Genomic DNA, 18,094 nt, shown 5'->3' with positions numbered 1-18,094 from the left:
GTGAGATCGGTGACCTCCTCCTCAGGCTCAATAGCACCAGCCGCAGCCATCGGGCTCTCACTGACGACTTAGCTCCACAGGTATATAGTCATGGCCTAATATAGAAATAAGTGTTTGTGGTAGGATAAACATTGTCTCTCAGATCCTATCATACTTACTCAATCCAGAGCTCAGTGTCATATTTGGGCTGGCACTCAGAGGAAGAGGCTGAAGAAGGTGAAGTTACTGTGAAATGAGAAAACATAGCGGAATTTAGGAGATGCAAGACAAATACAGACCTGTGATGATCCAACAATCCCAACTCCGATCCATTGACCTGGTGCAGAATATGTTTCTGAGGACTTATGTGGGTATTCAACTCTGACAAAAAAACTGCTTCTACTTCAGGTGCAGGTCCTGAGATCTCACATGGAGAAACTTGCTGAATTTGACAGGATGCAGGTGTTCAAGAAACAGCAGGAGAACAAAAGGCTGCAGACAGATATCACATATTGTGAGACTCAGCTGATGATGAGCCCTGCCCCATACACCACCCTTGCACCAGGTAAGCACTGAGTGGCTGAAGAGAACAAACTGGGACCAACTTAAGTACAAGAAACAAGGCAATCTCTCTTAAGATGGTCCTTGAGGGTTATAAAAGTAATCTAGGTTGAATAAGTAGGTTCCAGTCCAGGGTAGGTTTGGTATATATATTACAGCTAAACTGCACAATGGTTTTCTCCTAGGTAACTGCCCTTTTGGGCGTCTACTGAATGTAACCGGACCCCACAGCAAGATGGAAACTGAATATGGGACCTCCTATCCTTATGGCTCATGGGGAATGGACCCTAAACCAGCCCCTGGTAAGGAAGGCTGGTACTGGCTGGTGGCACTGACCAGGAGCAATATCTACACAAACTACATCCGCACCTACAGCAGCCATAGTGCCCTGATAGTAAGCAAGAATGCTGGCGATGTCACGATTACTGCCTCCAACCCCACTACAAACTCTTTAATAGGCCCTGGCTCTGTCATGTATGACAATGCCTTGTATTACAATTGCTACAATTATCCTAAAGTGTGTCGCTTTGACATGACAACCAAAAGCATACATTCTGTGGAACTGCCAGGGGCAGGTTATAATGACAAGTTTCCTTATTGCCATCTCACTTCCTGCTACACCTACACAGATATTGACTTGTCGACCGATGAGTCTGGGCTGTGGGTGGTTTATGCTTCTGAAGCCAACTTTGGCAATGTCGTTCTCAGCCGACTCAATGCCAGCATCACTCTTAACATTACCCAAACCTGGAACACCTCTCTGTTCAAGAAGGCCATCAGCAACACATTCATGGCCTGCGGTGTGCTTTATGCCACCCGCTATGTTGACAAGGATATTGAGGAGATCTTCTATGCCTTAGACACCACTACAGGCATGGAGAGAGGTAACCTCAGCATTCGATTTAGGAAGGTGTCAGGCATCGTCCAGTACCTCAACTACAACCCACGCGATCACCTCCTGTATGTCTACAATGATGCCTACATCCTCACCTACCAGGCAGTGTTCGGGTAGCCTTATTCACATATTCAAGTGTCTGACTAAAATGTATCAATATTAGTAAACTAGCCACAAATAATTTTTTTATATCGGCACTAAAGATAAACTATATACATAAAGAAAGCTTATTATCAACATAAAGAAAAGCATAGATTTATTTTGTATAACAATTTTAAGCTAATATTTGTGTATATTGTTGTCTCAATCTTTAAGGTAATCCTGCAATACATTGTTTGTGTGCTGTGTATATGAACTGTGCTACATTAAATAAACATATGATAACATGTCATGAAGCATTTTATTCTGGTAATCTAATATTATGTGGTGAAGCCAGGCAAAATACACAGCTGTACTAATAGGTTAAGAACCTTAGAAAAGTGAGCAGAACTGTTGCAGAACAAAACCAAAATAAAAAACAAATCTAAACACTTAAGCCAATTTGCATCAGATTTAGTGTAAGGCTTACATTTTCTAATTTCTAAACCCCTAATCTTAGAAGGGGAATCATCATTGAGAAGAGTCGCCAAAACAGATTTCCTACACCTTCTCCATTACTTGTGAAATCACACAACCCAGTTGCATTGCAGCAGTTTGCATACACACTAAAGTAATCCCAATCATACAGTAGGACTGTATTACAAAACCTGTTTACACCTCATGATAACTTCATTAGAGTCCCATTTCTAAACAAGCTCTGCTATTTACTTTTTTAAATTATTGACCAAAAAGGTACAAGCATTTGATTGACTTACAGCTTTAGCGACTGCACCTGTCTATAAAATTCATTTTTTATATATACATTTTATTTTAAAAATACATTTCATGGGTGGAAAGTATGAATTACAACAACTCTCGCACCTGTAATTGAGTAGCTTTTCGTGTACTTTCGTGTAATTTTTTGAGTATTTTTCAAATTTGGTAATTTTACTTTTACTGAAGTATGTTTTGAGTTAAGTATTGTACTTTGCTACTTTTAAAAAGGCATTCGTTAGAGTAAAAATTTTGTAGGCTGTCATGGAAAAAAGGAGCAATACATTTGAATGTCCAGCATTCCGCCCACAACACTCAACGGGCCAATCACACTGTGTGTCGTTGAGGTTACGGTTGGTCAGTCAATTAAAGATTTGAAGTCAGTCATCCAGTCCAGCACCAGTAAGGTAGGTTAACAAGCTATCTAGCCACAAGTATTAGTGAGTAGGGGTATACATTTTTTGATCTAAATGTGTTTCATTTCAACCATCGAATTTAAAGTTCCGGTCGTGATTTATTTATTTATTTGGCTTCGCCAAACCAATATTAAAGTATCAGAAAAAACAAAACAACAGCTTACAGAAAATATCTCTGCATATGTGCATTCCTCCCACTTATACTTTCTTATATGTCACTAAATATTTGAATTAAATACGTATACGAGGTTTCAACTGTGAAATCCTCAAATGTAATACGTTATAAACACTTTCTTCTTGAGATTTTGAGATTTGCAGCTACTGCCACCCAGCTAAGCGATTGTTGATTTTAGGGTCTACTTTTTGTGTCCCTTGATGAAAAGTGTTAGGACACAAACTAACAAGATCTATATTTTACTATTTAAAAATCAGAAATACTACAATTACTGACATGACTAAAATATAAACTTGAACACATTAAAGGGAATTGTTTATAAAAATATATTTAAGGGAATTGTTTATAAAAAAAAAATTTCACTTTATTCCTTGTACATTATGTCAGGGGGAATACAAATCTAGACATATTCATAATATCACCAAGCATTTTGCATTAAGCACCAAAATTACTGTTGTAGTACTGTCCACAACAGATGTTCCATGGGGTGGACAACATTTTACCATATGCAAGAGCAATAATAATAATAATAATAATAATAATAATAATAATAATAATAATAATTAATATTAATTATTAGTATTACAACCTAATGATTTATGTATGTTGAAATAAAAGCCACTGCCCATGACTGTATGACTTCACATGAGATAAATAAATAAATGAGATATAAATAAAATTGGCTTCCAAAAATAAATTAAATTGCAATAGGGTACAGATTTGTACTTTGTGATTCCTGGGTAGGTCAAAGATTTGATTAGCTCTTTGTCTCAGAACAGATATTATAATCGTAATTATCCTTGTAGAGGCAATGTTTCTTGTTTGAAAAATACATTACATAAAGATATGAAAGAAACCTGGAATACAGTAATTTATGTATTCTAAATCATCATCATATCTTAATAATACCTATTCATAAGCATCAGGAAAAATGCTGAATATTAGAATAAATAGACAGATTTCTGGTGGTTATCCAACTACGCATTAAAAATTACAACCACACAGAAAAGAGGAACTAAATTAAACAGATAAGCATAAAAAATAGGAATTCCTTTCATTAATCCAAGACCAACCTCCGATTTTGCATTAATACAGTACTGGCAGACATTCAGCACTTCTCCAAAACTAAACATAAAAATGAAAAAGAAAGAAAAGGGAAAAAGACAAGACAAAAATTCTGAATGTGTAAAAAATATGTTTAGTTTGATTTTTTAGTTTTTAAACTCCACTGGGTGGTTTCACAGACCTTGATTAACACTTTTCTCTGACTGCTCTACCTAAAATAATATTAGGTAGTCCATGATTTAAGCTAATTTGGGAGTTAATTAGCTCAGCTCACTGCTACAGCTTTCATATCACTAAATGAAAGGTAAAGATCATGTATACATGTCCAGCAAGAAGATAAGGATTGGGTCCCTGATATTTAGAAAATAAAACTCCTTAAATTAAATATTATGGGAGCAGAAGATCATCTATAGGTGCTTTGCCTACAGCACAATCTATACTTATACAGGAAACATTTTCTATTACGGTGTCATTAATAAATGATTGGTAAATAGTTTATAAAACTGCAAGGAACCATTAATATTTTGATTTAGAAATGATCAATAAACCTTTATAGGATATGATTTATAATTTATAATCAAGATTTTAAAAAGCTATTTCCAAAACACTATTTTGATTATTATTATTATTTTATTATTATTACTATTTTTAATAAATTATCAATTATAAAGGTTTATTGATAACGTATGAGTGGAATTATTAATGATTAATACAATATTTTATACCTAATATAAAGTGTTACTGTAGCGGGTGACATTGAACACTGAACCCAAAACACAAATTAAACTACACCACCTACGTTTATTATGGCGAGATGGGAACTCGCAGCCACCAATACTCCCCGTGCAGGTTCGGCTGGATCTCAATCCATACACCACAGGCTTCCGGAAGTCAAATATAAAGAATGTTTATTCTACACAATAGAGGTCAACAATACATTCCAGACAAAAGAGGGGGGCAACTAGCAGGGCACAAAGTTTGCAGTGCCCACAGGGCTTAATCCAATTTACTAAAATACAATTAAAATGCCTTTAATAAAAACAGGGCAGTAATTACTAAAAAATCATACAAAAGTTAAAAATACAAAAATACTCTACAATAATATGCTCCTCTCCTCATCTAACCAAGGCAGGCTTTTATAAAGGGAGTCTATGTGCAATTGTAAACAGTTGTACTGGCTGTGAATGAAGGATGGGGCACCATTTAATGAAACAGGTGCACCACATTGGCTGTCAGTGTCCTGTGCAATCAACGAAACATACGTGAATGTGAAGTAAAAACAATAAACCAATCAAGTCAAACCATAGTGATAATAGAATAATAATCAAAGTGAATAATATAGAAAAACAAATCAAAACACAATTAGAGAACAAAAAAATTCACCCAATAAGGGGCAAATTTACCCTGAGCCCTCCTGCAAAAGTTATTAACCAGCACTCTCTCTCCCGGCACAAAGGGGACATTCTTGGCCCACCGGTCCTGGCGTCGACTGCCTCATCGTACTGCAACTTCCGATTATGACTGGCCACCCACCCCCCCAATGTTTGTGGCGTCTCTGATGGTAAGGCCCCCGTGGCCACATCTACAGAGAGCTGAACCTGCCTTCCAAACAAAAGGAAGAAGGGTGAGTAACCGGTACTTTCATGCATTACATTGTTATAAGCGTGTATCAATTCAGGAAGCTTATCGGGCCAATGGCGTTGTTCCGCCTCCCCCAAGGTCCCCAACAGGGACTGGTTCATGCGTTTGCAGGCTCCATTACCTTGAGGATGATAGGGGTGGTCCTGCTCTTCCGTATCCAATTCTTGTTTGTTAAATCAGTCATTAATTGTGATTTGGAACTACCCCCCAAATCACTATGAAACCTTTCCGGGCAGCCAAATGGCTGTATTACAGTGTTCCATAGGGCTTTAACCATAGTGGCCGTTGTCTGGTCATGAACAGGCACTGCCCACGCGTATCAGGTAAACCGGTCAATAATAACGAGGATATAAGGAAAATAATCCTCAGGCCTTCCCAGCAACAGGTGGTTGATAGCCAATATCTCTAAGGGGTATGAGGTCACAATAGGCAGTAAGGGGGCACCTCCCTCCAGTTGCGCTTTGGCCCAGGAACACTGGGCGCACTTGGTCGCCCATCGCCTGGAGTCCTCCCCATCCAGAACCAAAAGTAGTGCATAGGCTACTCACGTGACTGGCCGCCTCGTGGTATTTGGTCCACAGTCCTCTCCCTCGGCTCCAGGTATGATGATCTGCGCTGCTCCTTCCCCACCAGTGGACCGCCTCCACATCAGCATATCCTTGCAGACCTTGAGCTCTGTCCATATTTGATGGATCCTCTTTGCTTCAGGCAACAAGGCTGTTGTGCAGCCAAGGAAGGCAACTGTCCTGTAGCCACCCACTCCCGCACCTGCCGAATCGTGGGATCTTCCTGCTGCCATCGTGCCCATAGAAACTCCTCACCCTGCTCAGCCTCCTGGGGTCCTGGTCTGTCCACGGTCAGTTACAGCCCATTTCAGCGCCAATAGCTCCAATTTGAAAGAGCTATAATTCTGGTCGTTTCTCTCTGGGGGCTGCAGGCTGCGGCTCGCATATGCAATGACTCGCTCCTTCCCGTCTTGAACTTGGGACAAGACAGCCCCCAACCCATCCAGACTGGCATCGGTATATAGTATAAACGGCTGTGCAAAATCGGCATTAAGCCGGCGATAATAGTAACAGGTCTTCCTGTTTCCTGTTATATTATCTATTTCAATCAATGATTTTTTTTTCTTCTAGCACTACAATATATTTCACTATTAAAACATAGTTGTTCTATGATTAATTTATTGAAAACAAAGATTTATTTGTGTAATGGGATGAAAATATGTACTAATTGTATTAATTTAGAATCTTAATGAAACACCAGTGGTTTAATCTGTGCTATTTTTTATACAGACATCTTAAAGGCCCCACCCAGTCATGTGCTGAAACAGGGAGTTTCTCCTTTTGCTTTGTCTCAGACACAGTCAGTGCTCTGCTGTCAGTCTGTCAAAACTGAGACAATGAAGCCCACAGTCCTCTCCTCAGCTTTGCTTCTACTGCTCCTCTTCAGCACAACCAAGGTAAGGACTCACGATTAAAAGAGCCACAGCACGTAGTATGTGATGTATCTTCTATACATTAATTGTGTAAAAATGTAGTTCTTCTGCCTTCATCCAGCCCTATTGTAATTACTTCAGAAGAACAATTTATAAAGTTTATGTTTGTTTATCACTCTTTCTCTTGCTTCTTTCTATTCACTTTTTTATTTTTTATTTTTTAATTAGTCCCTTATCCAGGATTTTGCATGTTTGAAATTATCAATTCATTAATATGTATGATGTTTTTATTTATTGAATTATCTTTGTAACTTTAAGGGCTGGTTTCACAGACTCTGATTAGCACTAGTCCTAGTCTACCCGATGATATTTTAGGTAGGGTAATCCAAGAAAAGTGCTAATCTGGGTCTGTGATTACTCATATATTAAAATGACATTGTAAATGGTGTTAAATAAAACTGATTACAGGGTACAATGTTTTATTTAAAAAAGCAAAACAGACAATACTATAATACAACTGAAATTCCTTAACTGGTAGCATTTGTTCCTTAAGGTGTGAGTTAAGAAGTGTAGGGTTCTCCTGGGGTAATTATTCTCCCCTCGACTTTCCCAACAGGGTCAGCAAGCCTCTGCTCCAACAAACTGCTTCTGTGATCTGAAGAATGTGGGCCAGGTTTTCCCCATGCAGAAACTCCATCAAATTGACAGAACCTCCGCTAACTGTACTCACACTGTCACTAAAGAACGGGTATCATGAACAGGACGTTGCTTCCTTTCTCTTGTGTTAACAGGAGGATTGTGCCAGTGACCCAAGCTAATTAACAATTACTGACTTTAAATTGGAATTATTTGATATGTAGTTTGACAGTTTTCAGCAATTTTCGTTTAGTAATGAACACAATAATGTTACACCACAAAATTACATTTAATAATCTAAATATATAAAATGGTATTGTGTCCAATTATTATGTATAATCATTTAGTTACTGTTGAAATAAAATGTATCATTATTACATTTTGACCATTAACTATTTCTATTGATAATTGAAAAGGAAGAACACAACCATTCACTTGCACCGCAGACGTATTCCAGTGAATCCACAGTGCTGTCCTCTCTGTGCTTTGGTAGCTGATGGAAGTGGAGATTCTTCTGGACAGCCTGCACTACCGGCTGCTCAACCTGCAGAGAGATGTGAGGAACCTGGATGAGGAGAACGATGACGGGATCTACAGTGTCATCTCCCTGAGGATCATCGAGATCGAACTGAGTGAGATCGGTGACCTCCTCCTCAGGCTCAATAGCACCAGCCGCAGCCATCGGGCTCTCACTGACGACTTAGCTCCACAGGTATATAGTCATGGCCTAATATAGAAATAAGTGTTTGTGGTAGGATAAACATTGTCTCTCAGATCCTATCACACTTACTCAATCCAGAGCTCAGTGTCATATTTGGGCTGGCACTCAGAGGAAGAGGCTGAAGAAGGTGAAGTTACTGTGACTAAAGAGAAATGAGAAAACATAGCGGAATTTAGGAGATGCAAGACAAATACAGACCTGTGATGATCCAACAATCCCAACTCCGATCCATTGACCAGGTGCAGAATATGTTTCTGAGGACTTATGTGGGTATTCAACTCTGACAAAAAAACTGCTTCTACTTCAGGTGCAGGTCCTGAGATCTCACATGGAGAAACTTGCTGAATTTGACAGGATGCAGGTGTTCAAGAAACAGCAGGAGAACAAAAGGCTGCAGACAGATATCACATATTGTGAGACTCAGCTGATGATGAGCCCTGCCCCATACACCACCCTTGCACCAGGTAAGCACTGAGTGGCTGAAGAGAACAAACTGGGACCAAATTAAGTACAAGAAACAAGGCAATCTCTCTTAAGATGGTCCTTGAGGGTTATAAAAGTAATCTAGGTTGAATAAGTAGGTTCCAGTCCAGGGTAGGTTTGGTATATATATTACAGCTAAACTGCACAATGGTTTTCTCCTAGGTAACTGCCCTTTTGGGCGTCTACTGAATGTAACCGGACCCCACAGCAAGATGGAAACTGAATATGGGACCTCCTATCCTTATGGCTCATGGGGAATGGACCCCAAACCAGCCCCTGGTAAGGAAGGCTGGTACTGGCTGGTGGTACTGACCAGCAGCAATGTCTACGCAAACTACATCCGCACCTACAGCAGCCATAGTGCCCTGATAGTAAGCAAGAATGCTGGCGATGTCACGATTACTGCCTCCAACCCCACTACAAACTCTTTAATAGGCCCTGGCTCTGTCATGTATGACAATGCCTTGTATTACAATTGCTACAATTATCCTAAAGTGTGTCGCTTTGACATGACAACCAAAAGCATACATTCTGTGGAACTGCCAGGGGCAGGTTATAATAACAAGTTTCCTTATTGCCATCTCACTTCCTGCTACACCTACACAGATATTGATTTGTCTACCGATGAGTCTGGGCTCTGGGTGGTCTATGCTTCTGAAGCCAACTTTGGCAATGTCGTTCTCAGCCGACTCAATGCCAGCATCACTCTTAACATTCTCCAAACCTGGAACACCTCTCTGTTCAAGAAGGCCATCAGCAACACATTCATGGCCTGCGGTGTGCTTTATGCCACCCGCTATGTTGACAAGGATATTGAGGAGATCTTCTATGCCTTAGACACCACTACAGGCATGGAGAGAGGTAACCTCAGCATTCGCTTTAGGAAGGTGTCAGGCATCGTCCAGTACCTCAACTACAACCCACGCGATCACCTCCTGTATGTCTACAATGATGCCTACATCCTCACCTACCAGTCAGTGTTCGGGTAGCCTTATTAAGCAGTTCATTCATCTAGTGCCTGGTTGAAATGTATCAACAACAGACAACCACCTGCAGATAGTCCTAAACTAAATATGTACTATATACTTAAAACAAGCTCATCTGTTTAAAAGCATTTTTAGTTTTTTTCTCATTTAATATGGTTTTGTTGATTGTTTGTCTTTTCCTTAAGGTAACCATACAGTACTTTCCGTGTGGGTTTTGTACAAGAACTGTACTAGATAAAATAAAATAATGATAACATGACATGACGTACTTGTTTCTGGAAATCTAATATCATGTGGCAAATCACACAGAAGAAAAAAGCAAAGAAAAAAATAAAATACTTTAGCCACTTTTACTGCTAGACTTATCAATTCTCTACCATTTCCAAACCTTATCTGAGAAGGGGAATCAACATTTAGAAGAGTTACTAAAACAAACCACCAATATCTTTCCATACTTGTGAAATCAGACAACCCATGTGCCTTACAGTAGTTTACATACACACTGCAGTCTTCAAAGGATCGCATTCATCCTCTTAAATGGTATGTCATATTTTAAGAAGAAAATGTGTTGCTACAAATTTAACCAAAATTAGATTTATCAAAACCATTTTCTCATCCAATCTACTCCTTTCTTGTTATTGTTGCCCTCAGTGCTTTCATATATTTTTTTAAATTAGTGAGCAACAAATACCAATTATGGGTGGTGGACTCAGAAAGCCCTTCTAACCTTTTGCTTAAAAGGATATGAATTTCAGATGCTTTTTTTTTTGCTTTTGTTTAATTGAAGTGCTAATTTCCCACAGGAATAAAGAAGTCATTAAACAATTAACATGTCCAGGATCTAATGAGTGCTTTATAGAAGATAATCATACTGCAGCATGTTGCATTAGTTGAAAATGCCCACAACTTAAGGCCAGCTAATAATTATGGTTTCAGAAGTACTGTTCCAGTGACTGAATTATTTACATAGCCCTGATTTGAGAGCTCATTGTTCTTGTACAAGCCCACTCCTTCCCAGCACAACTTGATAGTTGACTTGGCGTGGGTGAGACTGCATGAACAGACATATCTCCATTAATGAACCTTTAACATGAATTGTAAAGTTCTCTCTATTGATTTGGTTATCGCTAATCCTCACAAAGAAGCATTTTAGCTGCAGAGATTTTAAACACAGGATATTGGCGTCAAAATAGTTGGGATTCCATCTGCACCTGAAAAGTGTATTCTGATGCTTACAATGTAGACCAAACTCCTAAATGTAATAAGCACACTATGTTGGGAACAAACAGGGAATTAAACAGCTTTGTTGACATAAATCTCTTTATTGTTGATTATAATTTAGTACATCAACAGTGACACCGTTTATATAATACTTCAGAATTATAATTAAGCAATTTACTGTGGCACCTACTTGCTGTGGGCTACTTTAGAGCTTGTAGAGACACCCACAAGATGGCAAGAGAACAGAACAACTTATTGCTGAATACAAAAAGAAAACAAAAAAGACTAAAAAATAAAACTTAATAATAATCAGAATATTAATAATAATTATAATTATAATAAAATCCACACAGGAACGACTAAACCACAGAAGAACACGGTTTATAATATAAAAAAGAGTGGAATCAAGGAAGAGGAACAGAAATACTGTATTCATCACAATACTAGACTAGTATTGAATACATACCTCAGTTATCGCTCTAAAAATGCCAAGTATCTACAGCGCAAAAGCTCAATAATTAGAACACCAAATCTCTGGGGGTGGGTGGGAGGGAAGCACATTGAAAGGACCTTGTACAGCACCTCAAGACAATGAAGACAGTTTGTGCAATTCAACCAGAGATGTCATCATATCAAGCTATACATTCGGCTTTCAATCTAATTCTAGGCTTATGCAGGAGTATGGCAAGCTTAGTGGTTAGAAAGCTGGGCTTGGATGTTAGAGTGGGTTAAAATAACACTGACGTTTATCATCTTGACGTTACAGACCACATTTGCAAACAATTTCACAAAGACAGGCAGGCATAGCTTATCAGTCCTTTAAGACTTGAGAGGGTAGGAATAAATGCCATCTCCAAATTTGTTTGTTTTCAGAAGATGGTGATGTTTGAAGCATGTTTCAAGACACTGTTCTATTCCCCCGAGTACACTGCATCCTTCCAGAACACTCCCTCCTGTCTGTCCATTATAGCAAAAGTGCCTTCACCACAGATCCATAGCCCTTCCCAGTACAGCCCACTCTCTTCTGGCTCCCAGTCTCTCACCACTCAGTTCACTCCAGATGATAGTACCTGAGTAAGAGCTTTTCACTTGAATTTCTATTCTTCCTCCTAAAATGTTCCCCAGTTCATTCCCTTTACCACTTATAACCGAGAACTCTTTCTGCGTGATGAACCAGACAAACTTGAGAAGTAGAAACAATCTCCCGCACACACACTTAAACTCCTCTCCGAAAATGTTTTATTAGTAAAAGGCCAACGTTCTGGTCAGCTGACCTTTGTTTAAGTGTGTTAGGGGCAGATTATTTCTCATTCTCAATACTCTGCTTTGGAAGTCGGTCCCCCGGCACCACAGAGAATTTCCAGAGTGCTTGTGGATTCCTTTTCTTCTTAATTTGCTTAAACCAGACAGACTTTCCAGTACCCCTAAACTGAATTAAAATTATTTTGTGCGCTCTGCTGCTGAAAATAAATAAGCCAATGAATACAAAATTTGAAAAGGGAATCACAACATCTCTGACCGATTGCACACCATTAATCTATTGCGTCACAAAAATAAAATGTTTAAAATCAGTGGGACAGGTGTTTTTTTTTTTTTAAACATAGCATCTTTAGACTGTGGTTGGAGTTGTGGTGGCACCCCGTAGTGCAAATGGGGTGGAATAGGGAAAAGAAAAAAAAAAATGCAGAAGAAGCGAAAGAGTCAATACAGAGAACAGAGCAAAGAGCAAAAGCTGTTAAGCAAACCTAGACAGGCAGCGCTCGTGCGATATAGAGTCAGCGTAATGTACAGCACAAGGAGTATTGGAAGGGAGATGAGCTGGATGGAGGGGGAGGAAGGGACCTTGAGTATTCAGATTTCTTCAATAAGAGAAGGCTTTGCTGGTAGAAAGATGGCTTTAAAATTGGCAGAGGAGACCCCCACACAAAGACATATTGGCTGCGGGACTTCTCCTTGTCTTATAACATCAGCTCTAAATGGCCAACAATGTCCAGATCATTCTATTGAAGGAGAATTTCAGCTAGGTCTCAACTACAGCTAAATGTCAAGGAGGTTAGCTTGGTATCTGTTGCTGTTGTTTTCCACCTCAATAGATTTGATTGAGTCCATGTCTCTTACTAGTGATTTAGACTGACTTTTGTTTTGTTTTGTTTTGTTGTTGTTGTTGTTGTTGTGGGGTGACCACTGTCCCTGGCAATAGTGCTCATTATGCTACAGTATAATTCACATTTCCTAAAGGGAAAAATGGGCCACCCACCCATGTAACCAATAATAAGATATCACCAATTACTTTGTTATGTAGTTACATACCACTTAAATAATCTGATTAATATTGATTTCTCTGTTAAATGCTTTACACTGAAGTCAAAAATATTAACCACATTATCCAAAATGTCTTTCTTAAAATACAACATTATTGTTTTGCAATTGGTCCCACAGCTCCCCTGGTGCCAGTTTGGTTCATAGAAGGGAATTGCATTTATTCTGATAGCCCTTGTAAGGCAATTAATAGTATCTATGAGGGGCAGGGCACAAGTGCTTTGGGGGAGGTGCCCTACATTCTGAGCTCAGAGCTTTAGGCTCTAATAGCCCCACCCCTTATAGACAGCTGTTAATCCCCTGCTGTGTTAACCAGCCAATTACATAAAGGCTGGCTGTGGAGTTGACATTCAAGCTAATGTGAAAAACTGCTACAAAGAATGAGTGTCTAAGAGAACCACTCGCAACAAAAGCTATGAACCACTACACCAACTAATACCTGGGACTCAGTGGCAACACATGTTTTTATAACAATACTTGGGGAAATACTTGCACATTGGTTTAAAAAATAGAAACAAATAAATAAAAAGGTTGGTAGTTGACTTATTTTATCTTTTAGTAAACCTTCCTTCATAGAAAAATGTTGACAGTGACTTTACTCTAGAATGGAAACTATGTTTTTTGTTGCAGAAAAACTGTACAAAACAAAAATCCTTGTGTAGCCCCAAGGAACATATTTTAATTACTGATTAAAAATGTATAATTTAAATGTAATATTTGCATGAGTCTTATGTGCTTTGAATAAATATTAAATGTCTCCATTGGATTTGTAATTTTATTTTAATGCATTTCACTTCATAGTTTATTTAGGATCACTATGAAATGCATTTTTTATATAATTTTCTTCTAGATGGTAAATTATGGTCAGACCTCCCCACAGTGTAAAGTCACTATTCTTACTTCCCCTTTGGTATAAATGTCATGAAAACAACCAACTTCTCATTGTGGGGAAACTCGAAATGTAATTGACCACCTGCCGCTCTGATAACAAGCCGTGAGTGTCTGGCTCAGGGGAAATAATCCTCAGCTGGTCAAATTTGGCATTGCCACAGCCTCAATGTCACTTTTGGTATATGGTTAATGTGATTGTCATTTTGAGAAGACCTTTGAGAGCTGATCACTGGCAAAACAAACGCCTCAATTCGGACCTGCCAGCTTTGCTTCGCTGGATTCTCACTGGCTGATACCATGGAAGTCTTGTTCATATGTCATATGTATCTACTGATACTATGTATCTGAATCTCTATTTTCTCGTTATCATTAACACTACCATTCCTACTGGCCAGGTAGATTTCTACTAAGCCAAATCTATAGGTCTGTCAATATGGTAGATTATTGCTAGTTGCTGATTTCCAGCAGTAAGGCCAGCGTTGTGTCAAAGCTGTCAGATAACTTCTGCTGTCCTGGGCAAATACTGGGTATGTTTCTGAAGAGCAACATGGCAGCATGACATCTTTGTCACCACTGAGCCACCATATAATATCAACATGGACTGATTAAGGACATGCTTATTTAGTTTGAGTTCATTAATATCTGGTAGTACCCCACAACCTGCCCTTAGCAATATAATTTCACTCCTGGTCTATAATCTCGCCAATCTCAGTTTAATTGTCTCAGTTCTTCCCACACAGATCACTGCGGCCTGCTCAGTCCACAATAAATAATACATCATGCCATTAAATTACAGCTTTGTAGTGCCATTTGAGTGAGATGAAAACAAGACCAAAGAGTTGGTTGGAAGCCTCACAGTTACTACCAGACGCAGATAGCTCCTCATGCAGATTACAAAACTGTATTTCATGCAACCAGTATGTGCAAACTAGTTCATGCAATGGTTCATACACTGGAACCATCAAGTTCTCACCAAATACTGTCAGGAGATCTTTAAAGGTACATGCTTAAGAATTGCAAAAGTCTGAATTACAGGTTACAACATTACAGTAAAGTCAAGATTTCAGCTTGACAAAGAATAGAATCACCTTTCTTGCTCGGAAATATTTTAAGGGAAATAATTATACATCTTTCTTATATGACCTAGAAAGATCCCAAAACCACGTGATTAAAGCAGAAATTGTAAAAGCTACCAAGCCAACATGAATGGCTTTGTGTGCTGCCACGTTTGAATTCCCAGGTACACCTAGGATATGATCCATAGCCTTTTCTTAACAGTGTGGTGCTCTACAGATGATGTCAGTATGGAAGAACCAAAAGTACTTAAAGTTATGCCCCAGCAACAACCTTCTCAAATGCAATCTGAAAACACCCAAAGGCTGGAGTTCATATTAAGGTCCCTACCTCCATCACCTCTGACATAGCATATTTATTTATACAGGGATGATAGAGAGCAAGGAACAGGATATGAAAGGCAGGAGGGGGGGGCGGGGGACATTGCAAAATACAAACAACCATCACGTGAAACCAGCTAGAAACAATGGCTACTGTTTTTAAGTTAAGGAATACATTTCGTGTCAAGTTACAGAGCAAAAGGGAGAGGAGGGAAGGAACGGGGGGAAGGGTTATTGACTTTCCGATACAGCGACTCGGCACGAGTGCCCCTTGTAGTAAGCCGCGGCCTCTCCCTGTGTCTGTCAGTCACTCTGCTGTGAGTCTTCAGCAGGACACCTCCATGGTGTGGTTGATCTGACCCACGCCGTCACTGCTCTCCGAGTGGGTGCACGCCCGGGTGCGAGGGCCATCCACGGAGCTGGCGCTGGTCAGGGAGGCGGTCCGCGAACGGGCCAGACGAGTCATACTAGCGGAGGGCACTGCAAAGGAGAGAATCAACGAAGGTCAGCCTGCCACTGCTGTAGACCAGTGAGGAATACAGAAATTGAAATTGGTTTATTTTCCTTTGGTTCAATGGAACCGTGTAAATTGATGGCATTTCTGCAGATAAACCATTTCTGACTGCACACATTTGTCCTGAAACAGAATTGATCTATCAAAGCACAATAGGACTCCTCTAGGACTCTTCTCCTGGTGTATTCCTGATGTTGCTTTCCTTCTTCTTTGTAAAGCCCCAACATAAATGAATAAACATAACATTGACTCTCATTAAAACACACATTAAAAACCATTAATTAAAACAAAAAACTTTTCCCAACCTCAATACTGTTGCTTTCTAAGGTGTAACTCCTGTGGAAGTAGAGTGTAGGAGTTTTGTAAAGCTTGCTGGCCACATCATTATGGACGCATATATCCCTGCTCTGACCATTACTCAAACACAGTATAAAGTTGTTACTTGCATTTACTTTTTCTGTTGCTCAACCAAAAAATGCATACTTGTCTGTTTAGTTAATGCCATTTGAAATACGATGTGATAATCAATTTCAATTTCTGTATAAAAATCTGAGATTTAATTGTTGAGATGTGTCAAAAGACCTGTAGAGTTTCAAGGAAGAATAAACCTGAGCTTAAGTAAAAGGTCCCTCTATCACCAAAGTGTGGGGAAAACCAGCCATGCAGTGTGGAACAACCCAAGCAGAGTTAAAGTGATGAAAGAAAAAAAAAAAAAAAAAAAAGAAGAACAAGACATTTTAAGCAGCCATGGTTAGTTCAGGGAGTTGTGTTGAAAGCAGCCCAATACTTTTAGCATTGACAATGTGAGATGTATAATTTATAAACTGAACAATTACTGTCTAAATATCAGTAGCACTAGTTTGGTAATCCTGTGGTTGTGCCATACATGTATTCTGTGTCAGATTAATTTTAAAACTAGATTTCCTCACTTCTGAAGACTATCATGCAGTTTGAAACTTCATCTGTGGCTATAAACTCATCCTAATGCAAACACATCCAGCACTCTTATACTGCACAAATTTGCACACGCCTGACAACGGTGGACCACCAACAAATCATTTCATTTTCTGGACAACAAGCTAAAAGAGAGGTCTTAAATACATATGCCAGTTTTAAAGTCCAGTAGTATGCAGAATATCCCAGCTGAGGGAGAACAGAGCATGTACAATGACATTCATAGCACGTGACAAAGGGTGAGTAATGAATGAGTGGATACATGTCCATTAATTGCATCATGTAACAAAGCTGGATCTAATGCATTGCAGCATATTTGAGTTAAGCACAAAACAGATTACACATTCTATCAATAGCATACGATGTTTGGAGGATAACTGCTTGACTGTGTAGGATCAGATTACTGGCTGGCGTGCTGTCACCCCGATTGAGAAATGGATCTCATTCTCAGTGCTTGGGCAGTCAGACAATCAGACTGCCATGGTAGACACCAACATCAATGAAAGACCAAACAAAAGTATTGACTGTATCAGTCTCAGGCTTGGTCAAAACCAGACAAGCTACAGTTGCTGCTGAGCTAAAAGATGAGAGCTCTCCTGTAGCAAGGCTAGGGAATGCTAACCTCAGGGTTTCTCCTCAGATGTGGTCCTTCTGGTCTTATTTCCACCTTGGCTCTGAACTAGGTAGTTTAACATCTGATTTACTTCAGTGAAATTCTTTCATATTCATATCTATTCTCCTGTGTAGTGAAGCCTCAAGGTTTAAAACATGCTGGAATCCAAAGACTAACTGAAAAGGTAGAAACCACTATATTGGCAGGACTGAGTATGTGTGTTTTCTTTTATCCTTCGTATTGTGTAAAATTATTTCAATTGGCTGCATTAGGCAAGTGAAATAAGCATGCAGCAAATAGGAGAGCAATGCAGGGATAAGCAATTGTGGATTTTCAGTCC

The 18,094-nt window shown here is 39.2% G+C and overlaps 3 protein-coding genes across 7 annotated transcripts in view; 2 read left to right on the top strand and 1 right to left on the bottom strand.

Moving 5' to 3' along the window:
- Positions 1-729: 729 nt before the first annotated feature.
- LOC136758261 (olfactomedin-4-like) lies at positions 730-1,683 on the top strand. Its single transcript, XM_066712517.1, has one exon. It carries the CDS (start codon positions 776-778, stop codon positions 1,550-1,552), a length of 777 nt encoding a protein of 258 aa, XP_066568614.1. The 5' UTR covers positions 730-775; the 3' UTR covers positions 1,553-1,683.
- A 5,876-nt stretch (positions 1,684-7,559) lies between these two features.
- On the top strand, positions 7,560-10,107 carry LOC136758221 (olfactomedin-4-like). Its single transcript, XM_066712489.1, has 4 exons — positions 7,560-7,770; positions 8,152-8,370; positions 8,687-8,843; positions 9,025-10,107. Exons 1-4 carry the CDS (start codon positions 7,705-7,707, stop codon positions 9,849-9,851), a joined length of 1,269 nt encoding a protein of 422 aa, XP_066568586.1. The 5' UTR covers positions 7,560-7,704; the 3' UTR covers positions 9,852-10,107.
- A 1,043-nt stretch (positions 10,108-11,150) lies between these two features.
- The window catches only part of ndrg4 (NDRG family member 4), a 49,616-nt gene continuing 42,672 nt past the window's right edge, over positions 11,151-18,094 (bottom strand). For all 5 annotated transcript variants that reach the window (XM_066713857.1, XM_066713858.1, XM_066713859.1 and 2 more), the window contains one exon: positions 11,151-16,153. In XM_066713857.1, the coding sequence (XP_066569954.1) occupies positions 15,999-16,153 (155 nt within the window). In that variant the 3' untranslated portion in view covers positions 11,151-15,998. The remainder of the gene's footprint in view (positions 16,154-18,094) is intronic.

This window comes from Amia ocellicauda, chromosome 9 (genome assembly GCF_036373705.1).
Source record: "Amia ocellicauda isolate fAmiCal2 chromosome 9, fAmiCal2.hap1, whole genome shotgun sequence".
In the NCBI taxonomy this organism is placed as follows: Eukaryota; Metazoa; Chordata; class Actinopteri; order Amiiformes; family Amiidae; genus Amia; species Amia ocellicauda.
The sequence above is the reverse complement of the archived record's forward strand: the minus strand, read 5'-3'. Positions and strand labels throughout refer to the sequence as shown.

What these genes read in the sequence shown, in the direction of transcription:
- LOC136758261 (XM_066712517.1), top strand. Translation starts at nt 776, where the DNA reads ATGGAAACTGAATATGGGACCTCCTATCCTTATGGCTCATGGGGAATG.
- LOC136758221 (XM_066712489.1), top strand. Translation starts at nt 7,705, where the DNA reads ATGCAGAAACTCCATCAAATTGACAGAACCTCCGCTAACTGTACTCAC. An exon ending in CTGACGACTTAGCTCCACAG is followed by an intron (nt 8,371 to 8,686) that starts GTATATAGTCAT and finishes CTTCTACTTCAG; the next exon opens with GTGCAGGTCCTGAGATCTCA. An exon ending in ATACACCACCCTTGCACCAG is followed by an intron (nt 8,844 to 9,024) that starts GTAAGCACTGAG and finishes GTTTTCTCCTAG; the next exon opens with GTAACTGCCCTTTTGGGCGT.